A 17497-nucleotide genomic window follows, 5' to 3' on the forward strand; every position below is an offset into this window, starting at 1 on the left:
ATTAAATCTGGTCTAAAGTGGTGTAATATTGCACAAAAAGATAAACCGTTTCTCCATGATGTAGTAAAATTGGTGATTTTCACTCCCCGGTAGTTTTTTGTAACTTCTTTACACCATACAAGCAATGACTGACTAGCATTTGGCTTTCGCCCCAAAACAGGACTTGGTATAGGACTTGGCTAGAAAAAAAGAAAAAGAGAAAAACATTAAAATAATTTAATGAAAGATGAAAATTAACATTAATTGACCTAAGTAGATCATTTAAACCCTTTGATGTCAGTTTAGGTCCTTCAAAAATGTCAATTCAAGACAAATTAAACCTCCAAGAAGGAGACATGAATCTTAAGTTATTATCTTCAGTTTTAGCCTATGGCATTTGCCTGACAAGGATGTAGATATGCAAGATTTTAAACTCATACATAAGAACAAGCCAAGAGCTACACTGATGGAAACATTATATTGAAGTATTTAAATACTTAAGTCTGAATATCTGTGTAACTCTTATACCCTAAAAAATTTTCCTCAAATACAATCATGGATAAATATAGTTCCTTTTTGACTAGATTAAAAATAATGTATTTTGAAATCTAACTGTAGCACAAATTGTTAGCAGTGGAAAGACCAAGATCCTATTAAGTTTTTTTTTAATATAGTAATCATATTTTTGATAGCACAATGGTAATCATACTCAAACATATTTGTTATATAAATTTTATGATGGCAAAACAGATTTAGAGTTATTAGCAACAGTCAGGTATTGGTAGCAACAGCACACAACAGTGTGTAATTTGGATTTGCTCAAAATATCTTCTAATTATCACTGATAGTTACTTTTGTAGGTTAGTTAGGGGTGTGTGTGTGTGTGTGTGTGTGTGTGTGTGTGTGGCTAAATCTTAAGCATATACTTGGTTTTTCCCTTGTTTATATATTTAAAACAATGATGACAAAAAAAAAACTACATAAGATTTTTATCCTAAACTTTTATTATTCTTTAAACCATGTCACTTTCTTTTACTGAATAACAACCACATTTTGTGACAGTAAGGCTGGTACAATTGAAAACCATAAAGAAAACTACAATAGGCTTCTGGACTTTAAATTTTGCTATCAGTTAAGAGTGCTGATGATAAACATAAAATAGGGCCCTCTAAAATAAGGTGAAAGGAGGATTATTATTTACCCCTAATATCACTTAAGTTTAACATGCAAACCATTCTCGCTACAAAGCTTACTTAAGAAAGACCAATGATGCCCCCACTTGACAAAAGCATGTTAGTGCCAAAAAATTAAAATCATCAACTCCAAATTGAGATTATACATTCACTGCTCCTGTGAAAAGACTAAGAAACACCAAGGATGTAATTTCTTATTTTTATTATATTTTTATTAACTGCCTTATTAACAAATTCTTATATAAAGCAACCTTACAAAGGGCTGTTCATTAAGTAATCACCTATACAAAGTAAATGTGGAAAAATACACAAGCCAAAAAATTCAATAAATTTAGGTTCAATTCTACTTATTATGAAGAAGTAGGTAAAAATGGAATTCCTAATGTAATAAAGTATTTACTTTAGAATAAATAATAGTTCTTTTAATAACTTCAATTTGACATGTATAAAAATGAATATTAAATATCTTTTTATCTGATGGTGACTTTGCACTGTGATTTTCAAATAGTTCTAGTCACTTAACCTGAAATAGAGTGGAGAATGGTCCATGGATGAGGTAGGGGGATCAATGAACTGGCTACAAACACATTTTTTTCTTAGATTTCCTATTATTTAAAGGATTGTCTTTATTAAAATGTTTTTCTGTATCAAATTATACTACTAAGACATTGATTCAATTACAGCTTGAGTAATAGGTACATGGGCCAGATAATCTGCAAATGTCATTACAATGATTCATTCCAATCATCATTAGCACGTAGACAGGTAATGTACAAAAGTCATTATCATTGGGGCGCCTGGGTGGCTCAGTCGGTTAAGCGGCCGACTTCGGCTCAGGTCATGATCTCGCGGTCTGTGAGTTCGAGCCCCGCGTCGGGCTCTGTGCTGACAGCTCAGAGCCTGGAGACTGTTTCAGAGTCTGTGTCTCCCTCTCTCTGACCCTCCCCCGTTCATGCTGTCTCTCTCTGTCTCAAAAATAAATAAACATTAAAAAAAAAAAAAAAGTCATTATCATTATGTTACAATCCAGAGTGGCTTTCTGTAAGAATTAGGGAAAACACACAATGCCATTATGATTATAAACATATCCTTGTTTCTAAGAAGGCTCAATATGAAAAGGCTAGAAGAACTAAGCTAAACTTTGGATTTACCCTAACACAACAAAACCCTTGAATTAAACATATCTTACAGATGCTTGCTGCACTGCCAAGAAAAAGAAGTCATATGTAATTGAAGAAACTTTGATGAAATTACAAGCCCTATAACTGGTCATATTGGTTGCAGAGAAATAAAACTGAAGTAGAAGCACTGTACAATAAATCATCCACTTTAGAACGGCTGATCTTTCATCTAATATTTTGCAGAGGGTTACAAATAAATAAGCAGTTAAATAATTTCAAAGCTTTCAGGATATGAATGAATGTCATTTCTTGTTTCTTGCTATAGCTGGCTCCTGATGTGGCAGGTTAATTTATTTCTCTGTCTCTGTTTCCTCATCTACAAAATGGGGATTGTAATGGTACCTAGTGTACATAGTGTCATTATAGTAAGAGGACTGCCTCTCCCTCCTCCCACCCATTATTGCTCATTACCACTCTCTCCCTTGATTATTCTGAACCGTATCAACCTCTTTTCTGTTCCTTGGATATCCAAGACATGGTCCACCTTTACATCTTTGTACAGATTGTTCCATTTGCCTGGATGTTCTCCTGTCAGATATCTGCATGATTAACTCCAATGCAATCATTTTCATTATGCCTGTTATGACAACCCTATTTAATAATGCAACCCATCTCCATCATTCAACCTCAACCCCACACTCCTGACTACCTTACCTTGCTCTGTTTTTTCGATAGTACTTACTATCCTATGGTCCATATACTTTATTTTGGTTATTACCAAAATATGCTTATTGGTCATGCTTACTGCTTATTACTTTGTCCATTCTCACTAAATATAAGGTCTGTGAAGACAGGGGTCTATGTTTGTTTCATTAACTTATCCTAAGAGTCAGCAGGCACTCAATAAATGCTGCTAAATAAACAGATGCAGGCAAAACACTTGGCAAAATGTATGGCACATAGAAACAACTCCATAAATGTTAATTACAACTATTATTACTACTACCAATACATTATCAGCACTTGAATTCCTATTTTTGAGGGTCTTTTGGAAACTTGAAAGGCCATGAATTCTTCAAGATTAGTGAAAAATATTTTTGCAAACAAAGCTTTAGCTGAAAGATAATCTTGATACTTTATGTACAAAACGGAGCACTTGGAATTCTTGGCAATGTATCTACTTTTATGAGTTTGGTGAAAAAAGCAGCTCTGAGTGACTTTAATTTAATGCTTTCCAAAGAAAGGAAAACATCAAAATCTGGTCATTAATGGTAGAACCAAACTATCAGATGCTGGAACAACTTTTTTTAAAAGTTCTTTATTTATGCAGTGACCAGATGTATGAGAAGACATCTTTATTTAACATACTGGGAAAGTAAACCACAGATATTACAGTTATATTTGTTATGTACAAGAGAGGAAATTTCTAAAAGCCATTCTTATAACTTTATGATCAGATTAATCAGAATCTGACTGATTTTGAAGAACTGATCTGCTGCATTAGGTGATCCTTCCATTTCTCTCTAAATCAAGCTACTATATGGATGCAATGGTACCAATCTCAGCTTAACTAAGAACTACAAATAGATGCCAATCATCATGATTATAGAGCCAATTTGAAGACATTACCGTGGAGAGGAAATAGGACTTGAAACCGTTGTTTCACTTAACAGTTCTGTGTTCTAGTATAGATAATTTTAATGCATTGTTTCTGTTAACATAGCATTTTACATATTAAAGATAATAAGGCCACCTAGTTACTCTTGCTATCAATGGCAAGAGGATTGCTTTCAGAAAACCTAGTCAAATAACTTGTTACAAAATTTCCTAAATTTTAATAGCTGTAAGAAATTTCAATTCCATTTTTTCTGCTCTACCCCTCTCACTATAGTTGCTTTCTCTTTGCTCTTTCCTCTTCTTCCACTGATACAAGCACATATATATTCCTCTAGGTATTGCTCTAAATAGTTTTTTCTCTTTCCACACTTTGAGCTGATTCACTCCCAGGATTTCAACTATCACTTCCATGCAGATGATTCCCAAATATACATTTATAGTTCAAACTATCTCAAGTTGACATTTCCAGCTGGCCGTCCTTCCTGCCATATAAAATTCAAACTCAATATGTTCAAAACCATAATTATAATCTTTCCTTACAACCTGCTTCGTTTTCATTATGTTTACAAATGATACTGCTATTGTCCCAATTATCTAGACTTTTAATCTCAGAATCAGCTTTGACCTCTTCCTTCTCCAATCATCCCTTATTAATATAAGTTAATTCATGGGAAATTTTGATCCTATTGCTATAACCTATCTTCTTTTGTCTAGCTATTGCAAAATCTTGCTAATAGGTCTTCTGTTTTTCAAAATTCCCCTTTATCTGATTCATTGCCATAGCAACAAACTTCTTAAAGCACAGGTCAAAGTATCTAATGACTGTTAAACACACAAAATGACATCAAAATACTTTTGAGAAGTGAATCCCAAATCTCTTTCAATGTATCTACTCTCCAGGATGATTAACTATTCTCTAGAATCACTATGCTCTCCTCCCTAGTCCCAGCTCCCCTACTTCCTGTCTTTGATCATACAGATTGTCACCTCACTTTGGAGTATCTTCTGTCCCAAGTACAACTGCTACAATTCCACTTTAACTTCAAGATAATTGCACAAGAGGGGCACCAGGGTGGCTCAGTCAGTTAAGTGTCTGACTCTTAATTTTGGCTCAGGTCACGATCTCCCAGTTCGTGAGTTCAAGCCCCACATCAGGTTCTGTGCTGACAGTGCGGAGTCTGCTTGGGATTCTCTCTCTCCCTCTTTCTCTGCCCCTCCCTGGCTTGTGCTTTCCCTCTCTCTCAAAATAAATAAGTAAACTTTAAAAATATGTTTTTTTTTTTAAAAAGACTATTGCACATGAAATCTCTCCAACTCCAGTCAGTAGGAATTTTCAATATTCCTTTGACTCTCATATAGAATTTTTCTTACAATATGTTATTTCTTCCCTCTACAAAAAGACTTAATTCTTCATTAATCCATACAGTATATTCTGAGCATTTACTATGTCCCACAGGCAATGTTAAAACCTTTACATGGATTAGCTCACTTAATCTTCACAACTCCTTTGAGTTAAGTGCTATTATTCCCAATTTCAGTTGAGGAAACTTAAGTCACACAGCTAAAAAGTAAAGGAGTTAGGATCTATACCAAGGTGTTCCCACTCCAGAGCCTGTGCTCTTATCCAACATGCATTTCACATTTCAAGATAATGCAGCTTTAGGACCTCAGCAGAAACTGTAAGTTTCTTGAGACTAGTAGTTGCCTTAGTTTACTTCTTACCTTTTTCAGAGCTTAGTGATTGACTGCCCAGTGTATATTAAGTTAATTGATTCTAAAAAGGCAATTGATCCAAAAATTTTAAGCTTTAGGAGTACTTAGTTGATAAAACCCTTTGTCCATTCTTTGGTTTTTATTTACTTATTTAAAAAAAATTTTTTTTTTTATGTTTGGGCGCCTGGGTGGCTCACTTGGTTAAGCATCCGACTTTGGCTCAGGTCATGATCTCGCGGTTTGTGGGTTCGAGCCCCGCATCCGGCTTGGTGCCGACAGCTCAGAGCCTGTTTCAGATTCTGTGTCTCCCTCGCTCTCTGCCCCTCCCCCACTTGCGCTCTGTCTCCATCTCAAAAATTAAAAAAACATTAAAAAAAATTTAAAAAAAATTATGTTTGTTTATTTTTGAGAGAGAGAGAGAGAGAGAGGGAGAGAGAGAGAGAGAGAGAGAACGAGCGAGGGAAAGGCAGAGAGAGAAGGAGACACAGAATCCGAAGCAGGCTCTAGGCTCTGAGCTGTCTACACAGAGCCTGATGCTGGGCTGGAACCCACAGACCGTGAGATCATGACTTAAGCTGAAGTCGGACACTCAACCGACTGAGCCATCCAGGCGCCCGCCCCTCTTTGGATTTTAGAACTATTGGTTAGAAGTAGAACTAGAAGTAGAACTGTCAGTCCACAGCAGTGAAATATATACTACTATTGCTAAAATTGTAGGACATTTTTGTCTCCCTATTGCTGATTCTGGGAGTCTTCCCCCAATTATTACAAATTTTCAAAAACAATTGAGGAAACTGTGGATAAACCTTACAATTTGGGGAGCACAAAACAAAAGCAGTGGTGAGAACAGTAACACTTGTATTTGCACCGTTAATTCTTCTTCAAAGTGTTTCATTTAAATAACTTCATTTTATTCTCATAGAGAAATTGAGGTATTATTTTACTCCTAGACAATCTGAAAGATTATGCTGTAATTAAATTAATATTGGGAGGAACTTGTGCTTATATTAAAGGACTACCATCTGAACACAATTTTTGGTTGCTGGTTTTTGTTTTTTTTTAGTTTATTTATTTTTGACAGTGTGAGCATGAGCTGGGGAGGAGCAGAGAGAGAGGGAGACACAGAATCCGAAGCAGGCTCCAGGCTCCAAGCTGTCAGAACAGACCCTGACGCGGGGCTCGAACTCACGAACTGTGAGATCATGACCTGAGCCGAAGTCGGACGCCCAACTGACTGAGCCACCCAGGTGCCCCAACTGGTTTTTTTTTTTTTTTTTAAGTTTATTTATTTATTTTTGAGACAGAGAGCAAGAGTGTGAGTGGGGGAAGGGCAGAGAGAGAGGGAGACAGAGAATCTCAAGTAGGCTCTTGAGTTGTCAACCAAGAGCCTGACGTGGGCCTCAAACTCAAGAATGGTGAAATCATGACCTGAGTTGAAATCAAGAATTGGACCCTTAACCAACTGAGCCACCCAGGCGACCCTGAACACAATTTTTAAAAAGCTGAACAAAATGTTAGAAAACATTCTAAGATACATCAAACAACTATCCTCAAATCAAGATCTTGGACAGACTAGGTAACTGGAGAGTGAGCAAAGCTCTCACAGCTGCTTTTGTAATGGTTGCTCTGCAAGAGTGAACTGAGGGGCAGAGCTGCACTTTTGGTAGACTCCCAAATAGCAATATGCACCCCTCAACCCTCAAAAGTAGAAAAAATAAAATAAAATGGGAACAAAAAATAGTGAAATTGGAAATACGCATACAATACAAAGGATCAACAAAGCCAAAAGTTGCTTCTTTGAAATGACAAAATCAAACCTCTGATATGACTGAACAAGAAAAAAAAAAGAAGAAAGCAAATTCCTAGAAAAGCATAGCTAGAAGAGACAGAAAGCCTGGATAGTTCTTGTTGGTGAATTTGTAATTGAAATCCTTCCTATAAACAAAATTTCAGGTGGTTTTATTGATAAGTTCCACCAAACATTCAAGGAAGAAATATGTCCAACATTACACTTATTCTTCCAGAGAATAGGAAAAATGAGTTTATTCTCCAACTCATTTCATGATCCTAGCAAACCCTGATACCAAAACTCAATAGAAAAAGAAAAAATTACAGGAAAACCTGTCATGAATATAGAGGCAAAAGTGTTAATAAAAATATTAGCATGTTGAACCTAGCAATTTATAATTGAACAAACTGGACAATTACCCAAGGAATGCACATTTGACTTAACATTAGCAAACCTATTGAGGTAACTTGCCAAATTAACAGATGATAGGGGAAACTGTGTAGATATAATCATCTAAATAGATACAGAAAAACATTTAACAAAATGTAATGTCCATTTATATTCTATAAAATAGTCCTAGCAAATTGATAGTAACAAGATTCCTTAACTTGTAGAATCTTCAGCAACTATCTCAATGATGAAATATTTAAGATTTTTCCTTTGAGAGTGGGGATCTACCACCACTTTTATTTACCATTGTTTTGGAGGTCTTAGCTAGTTTTAAGGCCAGAAAGAGATATAATGTTGTAAATATTGGAAAAGAATCAAAATGGTAAAAGTGACATTATTTGCAAATAATATAATTAAGTACATAGAAAATCCAAAAGAACCTATAGATAATTTATTAGGATGAATATGAGAATTTAAGGAGGTTGCTGTGTACAAAAAACAATGTACAAAACTAACTGCATTCCTATACACCAACAAAAGCAGTTAGAAATTAAAAATTTTAAGACCATTCACAGTGGCATAAAAAAATTACTAAGGAATAAATCTACAAATAATGTGCATGAGTGTAACTAAAAAACTATCAAGCTTTATGGTGAGAAAATACAGGAATCTTAAAGAGGTAAAGAAATATACCATATCCATGGATTAGAAGACACAATCTATAAATTATTTCCAGGGAGAAAGGGTTAACCAAAAGACCTAAGACCTTTATGAGGAAATGACCTCGAGTTTACCTTCCAGCAATGTTCCCACAGAAATATATTGGATGAACATCAACGTGAAAGGTCAAGTTTGTTACCAGGCAACATTACTTATTGTAAAAATGACCCCGGCTTGGTGAACTGCATCTACACTTGGAAGCCTGTCAATAAACTATAAATGCCTATTGAAAAATAAAGGCCACAGCTTCCTTGTGCTTACAGTGATTCTGGCACTTAAATGTGTCCCTCGAGGGATCTAATGGTTAAACATACAGGTGTACAAGAGTATGTATCTTATAAACCAGAGTGGTCCACACTTACTCATCTTGCAACTGAACAATTCACAGGGAGTTGAACTATGGCACTGCATACCTGATGCTATAATGCTTACATACTGCATTTCTTTGCCTTCTATAAAGCTAAGTAACCTAGTGCCAAGTTATTTTATACACACCCATACACAAAGGGCTTATAATCAGAATGAAAATCTGCTCTATCACATTATTTTTTTTTTTTAATTTTTTTTCAACGTTTTTTATTTATTTTTGGGACAGAGAGAGACAGAGCATGAACGGGGGAGGGGCAGAGAGAGAGGGAGACACAGAATCGGAAACAGGCTCCAGGCTCCGAGCCATCAGCCCAGAGCCTGACGCGGGGCTCGAACTCACGGACCGCGAGATCGTGACCTGGCTGAAGTCGGACGCTTAACCGACTGCGCCACCCAGGCGCCCCTCTATCACATTATTAAGAGAACTGCAAAAGACACTACTACATACTTCCCTCCCAGGAAGTTAAAAACTCTTTTAATTAAAAGGAAATTAATATTTTAATGAAATTAAAAATATCAAGTGTTGACAAGAATGTGGAGCAAAGGGAACTTATACAGAGCTCACGGAAAACTCTGGCATCATCTATTATGATAAATCTGAAGATGTGCATATGCTATGACCCAGCAATCCTAGGTTTATAACCTACAGAAACTCATGGTTATACAAGATGGAATACATGTTCAAAAATGTTCACAGCATTTTTGCACTGTCACAGCAGCACTGTTTACAATTTCCCATATGTGAAAATAATTCTAGTATTAGAATTATATATGTTGTTGGTGACAACAATAAAATAGATCTTAAAATTGTGATCTGTTCAGATAGTGAAATAACACCACACACACACACACACACACACACACACACACGCAGAGACAGACAGACAGACAGACAGACAGAAAGAAGGGAGGGAGAGGAGAGAGATTGAGAGAAGTACAGAAAACATTTAATCCTAAAATATACTACTGACAAAAGAAAACAGGTACAAAATCATATATATATATACTAGGTGATTCCATTTATATAAAATGAAAAACCAGTCAAACCTAACATTATATTATTTAAGGATTTGTACTTAAAATTTCTGGAGTGATTTCAAAGATCTAATTCTTTTGGTGTTTACATAGATGTTCACTTAAAATAATTTTCTTAAGCTGCATATATGTTTTATGCACTTTTTTGTATATATTTTATATACATTTCTGTTTCACAGCAAAAATGTTTAAGAAAAATATTGGAATTGCTGGTTTAAAAATAATGAAGTAAAGATGGTGGTTTCCCCATGCAATCTGAAAATCACCTAAAGGTAACAAGGATAATGAGAAACAAAAGTAAACCTTTTTCAGCCTGAAGTAGGAGACACATGGAACCTTGACTACAATATATGGGGATGTTCTAACAATAAATTAATAAACAAATTTCCCAAATTACCAGAAGAATCAATTATAAATAAAACAAGGAAAACAGAACTCATATAGTGCAAAAAAAATTTAAAAGAAAGCATGATTATAAAATAGGATTTCAGAACCAGGACCAAATATATCTAATAATTACATACAATAGAGACAGTAGAAATAGGCCCACATACAATAGCAGGGGAGAGAAGGTTGACCTTAAGGACTTGTGTGAAAAGACTGGTGGTGATATTAACAAATATTACTCTTCTTATATGTGTAATCAAATATGACAACATTTGGAAGATCTGCAGGACTTGGGGAATCAATATTGTCCAGTGAACAAAACACATAATATTACAAAACCATGCATCAACAAAATATCCATTTGAAAATGCAAGATAAACCAAGGTATGATTTCAGATTCTGCATGTCAAATAAAAAAACTATCACTTGTGAGTTTTCATGTAGTATCAAAGAAGACAATCTATAATTATTTGAAAAGTCTATTAAAATTATCTTTATCTTTCCAACTGTAAGTGTGAACGTCAGATTTTCTTTATATACTTCAACCAAATAGCATATTTACAACAGATTAAATACTGAAGCTATCTCTACTAAGCCAGTCATTAGAGTGTGGCAAAAGTGGAAAAAATTTCATTCTTTTTACTAAATTGTTTTTGTTTTGGAAAATATAGTCATTCTTCCAAAAAAATGTTATTTATGTATGTAATTGTTTATTATTTTTATTTTATTTGAGAAAGTGTACATGAGAGAGCATGCATGTGAGAGAGGGAAGGGCAGAGGGAGAGGGAACAAGAGAATCTCAATCAGGCTCCATGCCCAGCACCGAGCCTGACACAGGGGTCAATCTCACGACCATGAGAACATGACCTGAGCTGAAATCAAGAGTGGGACGCTTAACCAACTGAGACACCTATACACCCTATTATTATTATTTTAAATGAATTAATATACTTTTTAATTTTTTCATTTTTAATTTCTAATATTATAAGTATCAATAGGTATAGCTCACATAAAAATTCTTTGGGGCCCTGAATAACTTAAAACATTTTTATTATAGTAAAGTACACATAATTTAGTTTGTACCATCTTAACCAGTTTTATACATTTTTAAGAATGTTTATTTTTGAGAGAGAGAGATTAAGTGGGGAAGGGGCAGAAAGAAAGGGAGACAGAGGATTCATAGCAGGCTCCACATGGTCAGCACAGAGCCTGACACAGGGCTTGAACTCATGAACCATGAGATCATGACCTAAGCTGAAGTTGGATGCTTAACCAAATGAGCCACCCAGGAGCCCCATCTTAACCATTTTTAAATGCACAGTTCAGTGGTATTAAGTACATTCCCTATTGTTGTGCAACCATCATGACTGTCCATCTCCAGAACACATATCTTGCAAAACTGAAACTCTATACCCATTGAACAGTAATCTCCCATTTCTGCTTTCCCACAGCCTCCGGCAACAATTCTACTTCCTGTATGATAGAACTGTTGTTACATAAGATACCTTATGTAAGTGTAATCACATGTATTTATCATTTTGTGACTGGCTTATTTCACTTAGCATAATATCTTCAGGGTTCACTGATGTTATAGCTTATGTCAGAATTTCCTTCTTTTTCAAAGCTAAACAATATTCCACTGTGTGTGTGTGTGTGTGTGTGTGTGTGTGTGTGTGTATACCACATTTTGTTTATCCGTTCATCTGTTGATGGACACATGGGTTGCTTCCATGTTTCAGCTACTGTGAATAATGCTGACTATAAATGTAACTATACAAATATCTCTTTAAGATCCTGCTTTCAAGTCTTTTAGATATACATCCAGAAGTGAAATTGCTGGATCATATGGTAATTCTATTTTAAATGTTGTGAGGAACATCTATAGTGTTTTCCATAGTGGCTGAACCATTTTATATTCCCACCAGTGGTGCACAAGAGTCTCAATTTCTCCACATCCTCACCAACACTTGTTATTTTCTTTTCCTTCCTTTCCTTTTTGTTTTTCCTTTGATAGTAGTCACCCTAATGAATGTGAAGTGGTATCTCACTGTGATTTTGATTTACATTTCTCTAATGACTAGGGATTTTCAGCATCTTTTCACATGCTTATTGGCCATTCATATATTTTCTTTGGTGAAATATCTATTCAAGTTCTTTGTTCATTTGCTTTTTGTTGTTGACTTTTAGGAGTTCTCTCTATACTCTGAATATTAGTTCTTCATCAGACATATAACTTGGTAATATCTTCTCATATTATGCAGGTTGCCTTTTACTCTGTTGATTGTGTCCTTTCATGAATATAAGTTTTAAATTTTCATGAAGTCCATTTGCCTATATTTTTTTGGTTACTTGTACCTTGGGTCTTACATCCAAGAATTCATTCTCAAATCCAAACTTGTGAAGCTTCTGCCCTATATTCTCGTATAAGAGTTTTATAGTTTTAGTTCATACATTCAGGTTTTTGATCCATTTTGAATCAATTTTGTACAAGGTGCTAGGTAAGGACCCAATTCCATTCTTTTGCAAGTAGATATCCAGTTTTCCCAGAACCATTTGTTGAAAAGACTGTACTGTCCCCACTGAATGGACTTGGCACCCTTCTTGAAAACCATTTGACCATATATGCAAGGGTTTATATCTGAGCTCTCTATTCTATTGCCCTATATGTCTGTCTTTATGTCAGGACCACATTGTTTTGATCACTGTAGCTTTGTAGTAAGTTTGAAATCAGGAAGGTGAGCCCTCCAAAACTGTTCTTTTTCAAGATTGTTTGGCTATTTGGGATACCCTAAGATTCCATATGAACTTTAGAATGGATTTTTCTATTTTTGCTTTTTTAGGATTTTATTGGGGATTGCATTAAATCTATAGGTCACTTTGGGTGGTATTGACATCTTAACAATATTAAGTCTTCCAATCCATAGACATCTGTTAAACATAGCCATTTATTCGTGTCTTCTTTATTTCATCATTGTTTCCTACTTTTCAGTTCACAAGTCTTTCACTTCCTTAGTTAATCCCTAAGTATTTTATCCTTTTGATATGACTGTAAATGGAATTGTTTTCTTAACTTCCTTTTCATACTGTTCATTGTTAGAGATACAACGCAACTTATTTTTGTGAAGACTCTGTAACCTTTGTTGAACCATCTATTCTAGCAATATTTTTTGTGTGGAATCTTTTGAGGTTTTCTATATATAAGATCATAATCATCTACGCAGAGGAATAGTTTTACTTCTTCCATTCTAATTTTGATGGCTTTTGTTTCTTTTTCTTGCCTAACTGCTCCAACTAGGACTTCCAGTGTTACACTGAATAGAAGTGGAGACAGTAAGCACCCTTGCTTTGTTCCTGATATTAGAGTAAAAGCTTTTAATCTTTCATCACTGAGTATGATATTAACTGTGAGTTTTTCATATATGGCTTTTATTACCTTGAGATAGCTCCCATGTATTCCTACTTTGTTTTTTTTTTTATCATGAAAACGTATTGAATGTTATTATTTACTTTTTCTACATTTATTGAGATAATCATGCAGTTTCTATCCTTTACCTTAATGAGGTGTTGACCGATTTTCATATGTTGAACCACCCTTGCATTCCAGGAATAAATTTCTCTTGGTCACAATTCTTTTAGTATGCTGCTGAATTCAGTTTGCTAGTATGTTGTTGAGGATTTGTGCATCAATGTTTATAGGAAATACTGGTCAGTAGTTTCTTTTTCTTGTAGTGTCTTAGGCTTTGTTACCAAGGCAATGCTGGCCTTACAGAATGAGTTAGGATGTGTTTCCCCCTCTTTAATTTTGGGGATGATTTGTGTTTTTTCTTCTTTAAATGTTTGGTTGAATTCACCAGTGAAGCCACCAGGTCCAGAGCTGTTGGGATATTTTGATGACTAACTCAAGGTCCTTACGAGTCACAGGTGTGTATTCAGATTTGTGTTTCTTCATGAGTCGGTAATGGTAGGTTTTGTTTCTAGGAATTTATGCATTTCATATAGGTTATCCAATTTGTGGGCATACAGCTGCTCCTAGTATTGTCTTATAATCCTTTCTATTTCTGTAGAATTTCTAATAACGTCCTCACTTTCATTTTTGATTATAGTAATGTGACTCTTCTCTCTTTTTGTCTCTGTCCATCTGTCTAAAGGTTTGTTAATTTTGTTGATCTTTGCAAGAACTTTTGGTTTCAACAGTTACCTCTATCTTTTTTCAAAGACGTATTCTTTTAGGAGTGTTGGTTTTACAAAAAATGCAGAGGAAAGTACAGAGATTTCTCATATATGCCCTGCCTCCACACATGCATAGCCTCTCCCATTATCAATATCACTCATCATAATGGTACATTTTTTATCAATAATGTTATTCATCATCTCACACAGTTACCACTTCTTTATATGTGGTGAAAACACTTAAGATCTATTCTCTTAGCAAATTTCAAGTATACAATATTCTTAATTATAGCCACCTTCTTGTACATTAGATCACTAGATCTTATTCACACTACATAAAACTTTATACCCTTTGACCAACATCTTCCCACTTCCACAGTTTATCTTAGGGTTCACATTTGGTGTTGTACATTCTATCAATTTGGACAAATGCATAATGACATATATCCATCATTGTAATATTGTACAGAATATTTTTGCTCCTCTGTGCTCTACCTAGTCATATTTCCTCTACACCCAGGTCCTGGCAACCATTGAGCTTTTTACTGTCTCCACAGTTTTGCCTTTTCTAAGATGTCATATAGTTGGGCCCACACAGTATGCAGCCTTTTCTGAGTGGCTTTCTTCACTTAATGATAAGCACTAAGGTTCCTCCATGTCTTTCCATGTCTTGATAGTTCATTTCATTCTAATGTTTAATAATAACCTGTTATCCAGGTACCACAGTTTAGTTACCATTCACCTACTGAAGGAGATTTGGGTTGCTCCAAGTTTTAGCAATTATGAATAAGCTGCTATAATAATCCATGTGCAGGTTTTTGTGTGGATATGTCTTCTACACTTTTAGATAAATACCAAGAGGTACAACTCCTGGATCATATGGTAAGACTGTTTACATTTTTAAGAAATAGCCAAACTGTCTTCTAAAGTAGCTTTATACCATCTTGCATTACCACCAGCAATGAATTAAGAGTTCTTGTGTCCCACATCCTTGTCAGGATTGGGTGTTGTCAGTGTTCCAAATCTGGGCCATTCTAATAAGTGTATAGTGGTATCTCATTGTTTCAATTTGCATTTCCCTGATGACATGTGATATGGAGCATCTTTTAATAGGCTTATTTGAAATCTGTAAATGTTCTTTGAAGAAGTGTCTGTAAGGTCATTGGCGCATCTTTAAATAAGGGTTATTTGTTTTCTTATTGTGGAGTTTTAATAGTTCTTTGTATCTTTTAGATAACAGTTTTAATCAGATGTGTCTTTTGCAAATATTTTCTCCATTTGTTGCTTGTCTTTCCATTCTCTCCATATTATTTTCCGTAAAGCAGAAGTTCGTGATTTTAATGAAATCCAGATTATCAATTATTTCTTTCATGGATCATGCTCATGGTGTGTATCTTAAAAAGGCATCACCATACCCAATGACACACCTACATTTTCTTCTATGTTATCTTCTAGGAATTTTACAGTTTTGCATTTTATACTTAGGTCTACGAATCATTTAGAATTAATTTTTGTGATGGATATAACATCTATGTCTATATTCATATTTTTGCATACGGATGTCTACTTGCTCTAGCACTATTTGTTCTATTGTTTTTCTATTCTTTATTTCATTTGTCTTTGCTATAATTTTTATTATTTCCTTCCTCTGCCAGCTTTGGGTTTAATTTTTTCTTTTTCTAGTTCCTTAAGTTGTAAAGTTAGGTTATTGAATTGATATTTTTAAAATATTTTTAATGTTTTTATTGATTTTTGAGAGAGAGTGAGAGAGAGAGAGAGAGAGAGACAGAAACCGAAGCAGGCTCTAGGCTCTGAGCTGTCAGCAAAGAGCCTGACGTGGTACTTGAATCCACAAACCATGAGATCATGACCTGAGCTGAAGTTGGACCCTTAACCAACTTAGCCACCCAGCCGCCCAGAGATCTTTCTTTTTAAAATTTTAATGATATATTTAACCCAATATATTAAAAATATTTCCAATTCCAATATTCCAATAATTACTGCTTTAAATTATTAGTTATTTTCTATTCTTGGTGTGAACTAAGTCTTTAAAATTCAGTATGCATTTGGCACTTATAACACATCTCAGTTCAGACAGGTGCTGAATGGCTACAGGTGCTGAATGGCTATCATATGAGAAAGTACAGTTATAGACTGTGGTTTTTTTAATTAATAAAAATTTTATATATTTAAGGTATACAATGTGATGTTTTGATACACATACATATTGTATGTGTATAATTACTATAGCCAAGACACTTAGGTTGTTTCCATATTTTGGCTATTCTAAATAATGCTGCAATGAACACTAAAGTGTGGATATCTCTTTGAGATACTGATTTCATTTCCTTTGGATATACAGCCAGAAATGGGATTGCTGGATCATCTGTTAGTTCTATTTTTAATTTTTGGGGGGAATCATCACACTTTTTCCATAATGGCTGTATCAGTTTAAATTCCCACCAATAGTGTACAAGGATTCTTTTTTCTCCACAGTCTTGCCCACACTTGTCATTGTTTTTAAAGTTTATTTATTTATTTTGAGAGAGAAAGAGAAAGTACAAGCAGGAGAGCGGCAGAGAGAGGGAGAGAGAGAGAATCCTAAATGGGCTCTGCACTGTCAGCGTGGAGCCTGATGTAGGGCTCAAACTCATGAACCATGAAATGATGATCTGAGCTGAAGTCAGATGCTTAATCGACTGAGCCACCCAGGTGCCCCAACACTTGGTTTTTTTTGTGTTTGTGATGATAGCCATTCTAGCAAGTGTTAAGTATTATTTTACTGTGGTTTTGATTTGTATTTCTTGGTGATTAGTGGCATTGACCACCTGTTTCATATACCTGTTGGCCATTTGTATGTCTTCTTTGGACTAATGTCTATTCATGTCCTCTGCCCATTTTTTAATTGGGTTGTTTTCTTCCCATTGGGCTGTACTGAGTCCCGTATGTATTTTAGATATTAACCTCTTATTAGATATAGGATTTTGCAAATATTAGCTCATTTTGTAGGTTGC

The 17497-nt window shown here is 34.9% G+C and overlaps 1 protein-coding gene across 12 annotated transcripts in view; it reads right to left on the bottom strand.

Annotated features, from left to right (window-relative positions):
• The window catches only part of EHBP1 (EH domain binding protein 1), a 378662-nt gene that overhangs the window by 109119 nt on the left and 252046 nt on the right, over positions 1–17497 (bottom strand). For all 12 annotated transcript variants that reach the window (XM_058683956.1, XM_058683952.1, XM_058683950.1 and 9 more), the window contains one exon: positions 1–179. In XM_058683956.1, coding sequence (XP_058539939.1) covers positions 1–179 — 179 coding nt within the window. The remainder of the gene's footprint in view (positions 180–17497) is intronic.

The sequence above is a fragment of the Neofelis nebulosa genome, chromosome 9 (genome assembly GCF_028018385.1).
Source record: "Neofelis nebulosa isolate mNeoNeb1 chromosome 9, mNeoNeb1.pri, whole genome shotgun sequence".
Classification (NCBI taxonomy): domain Eukaryota; kingdom Metazoa; phylum Chordata; class Mammalia; order Carnivora; family Felidae; genus Neofelis; species Neofelis nebulosa.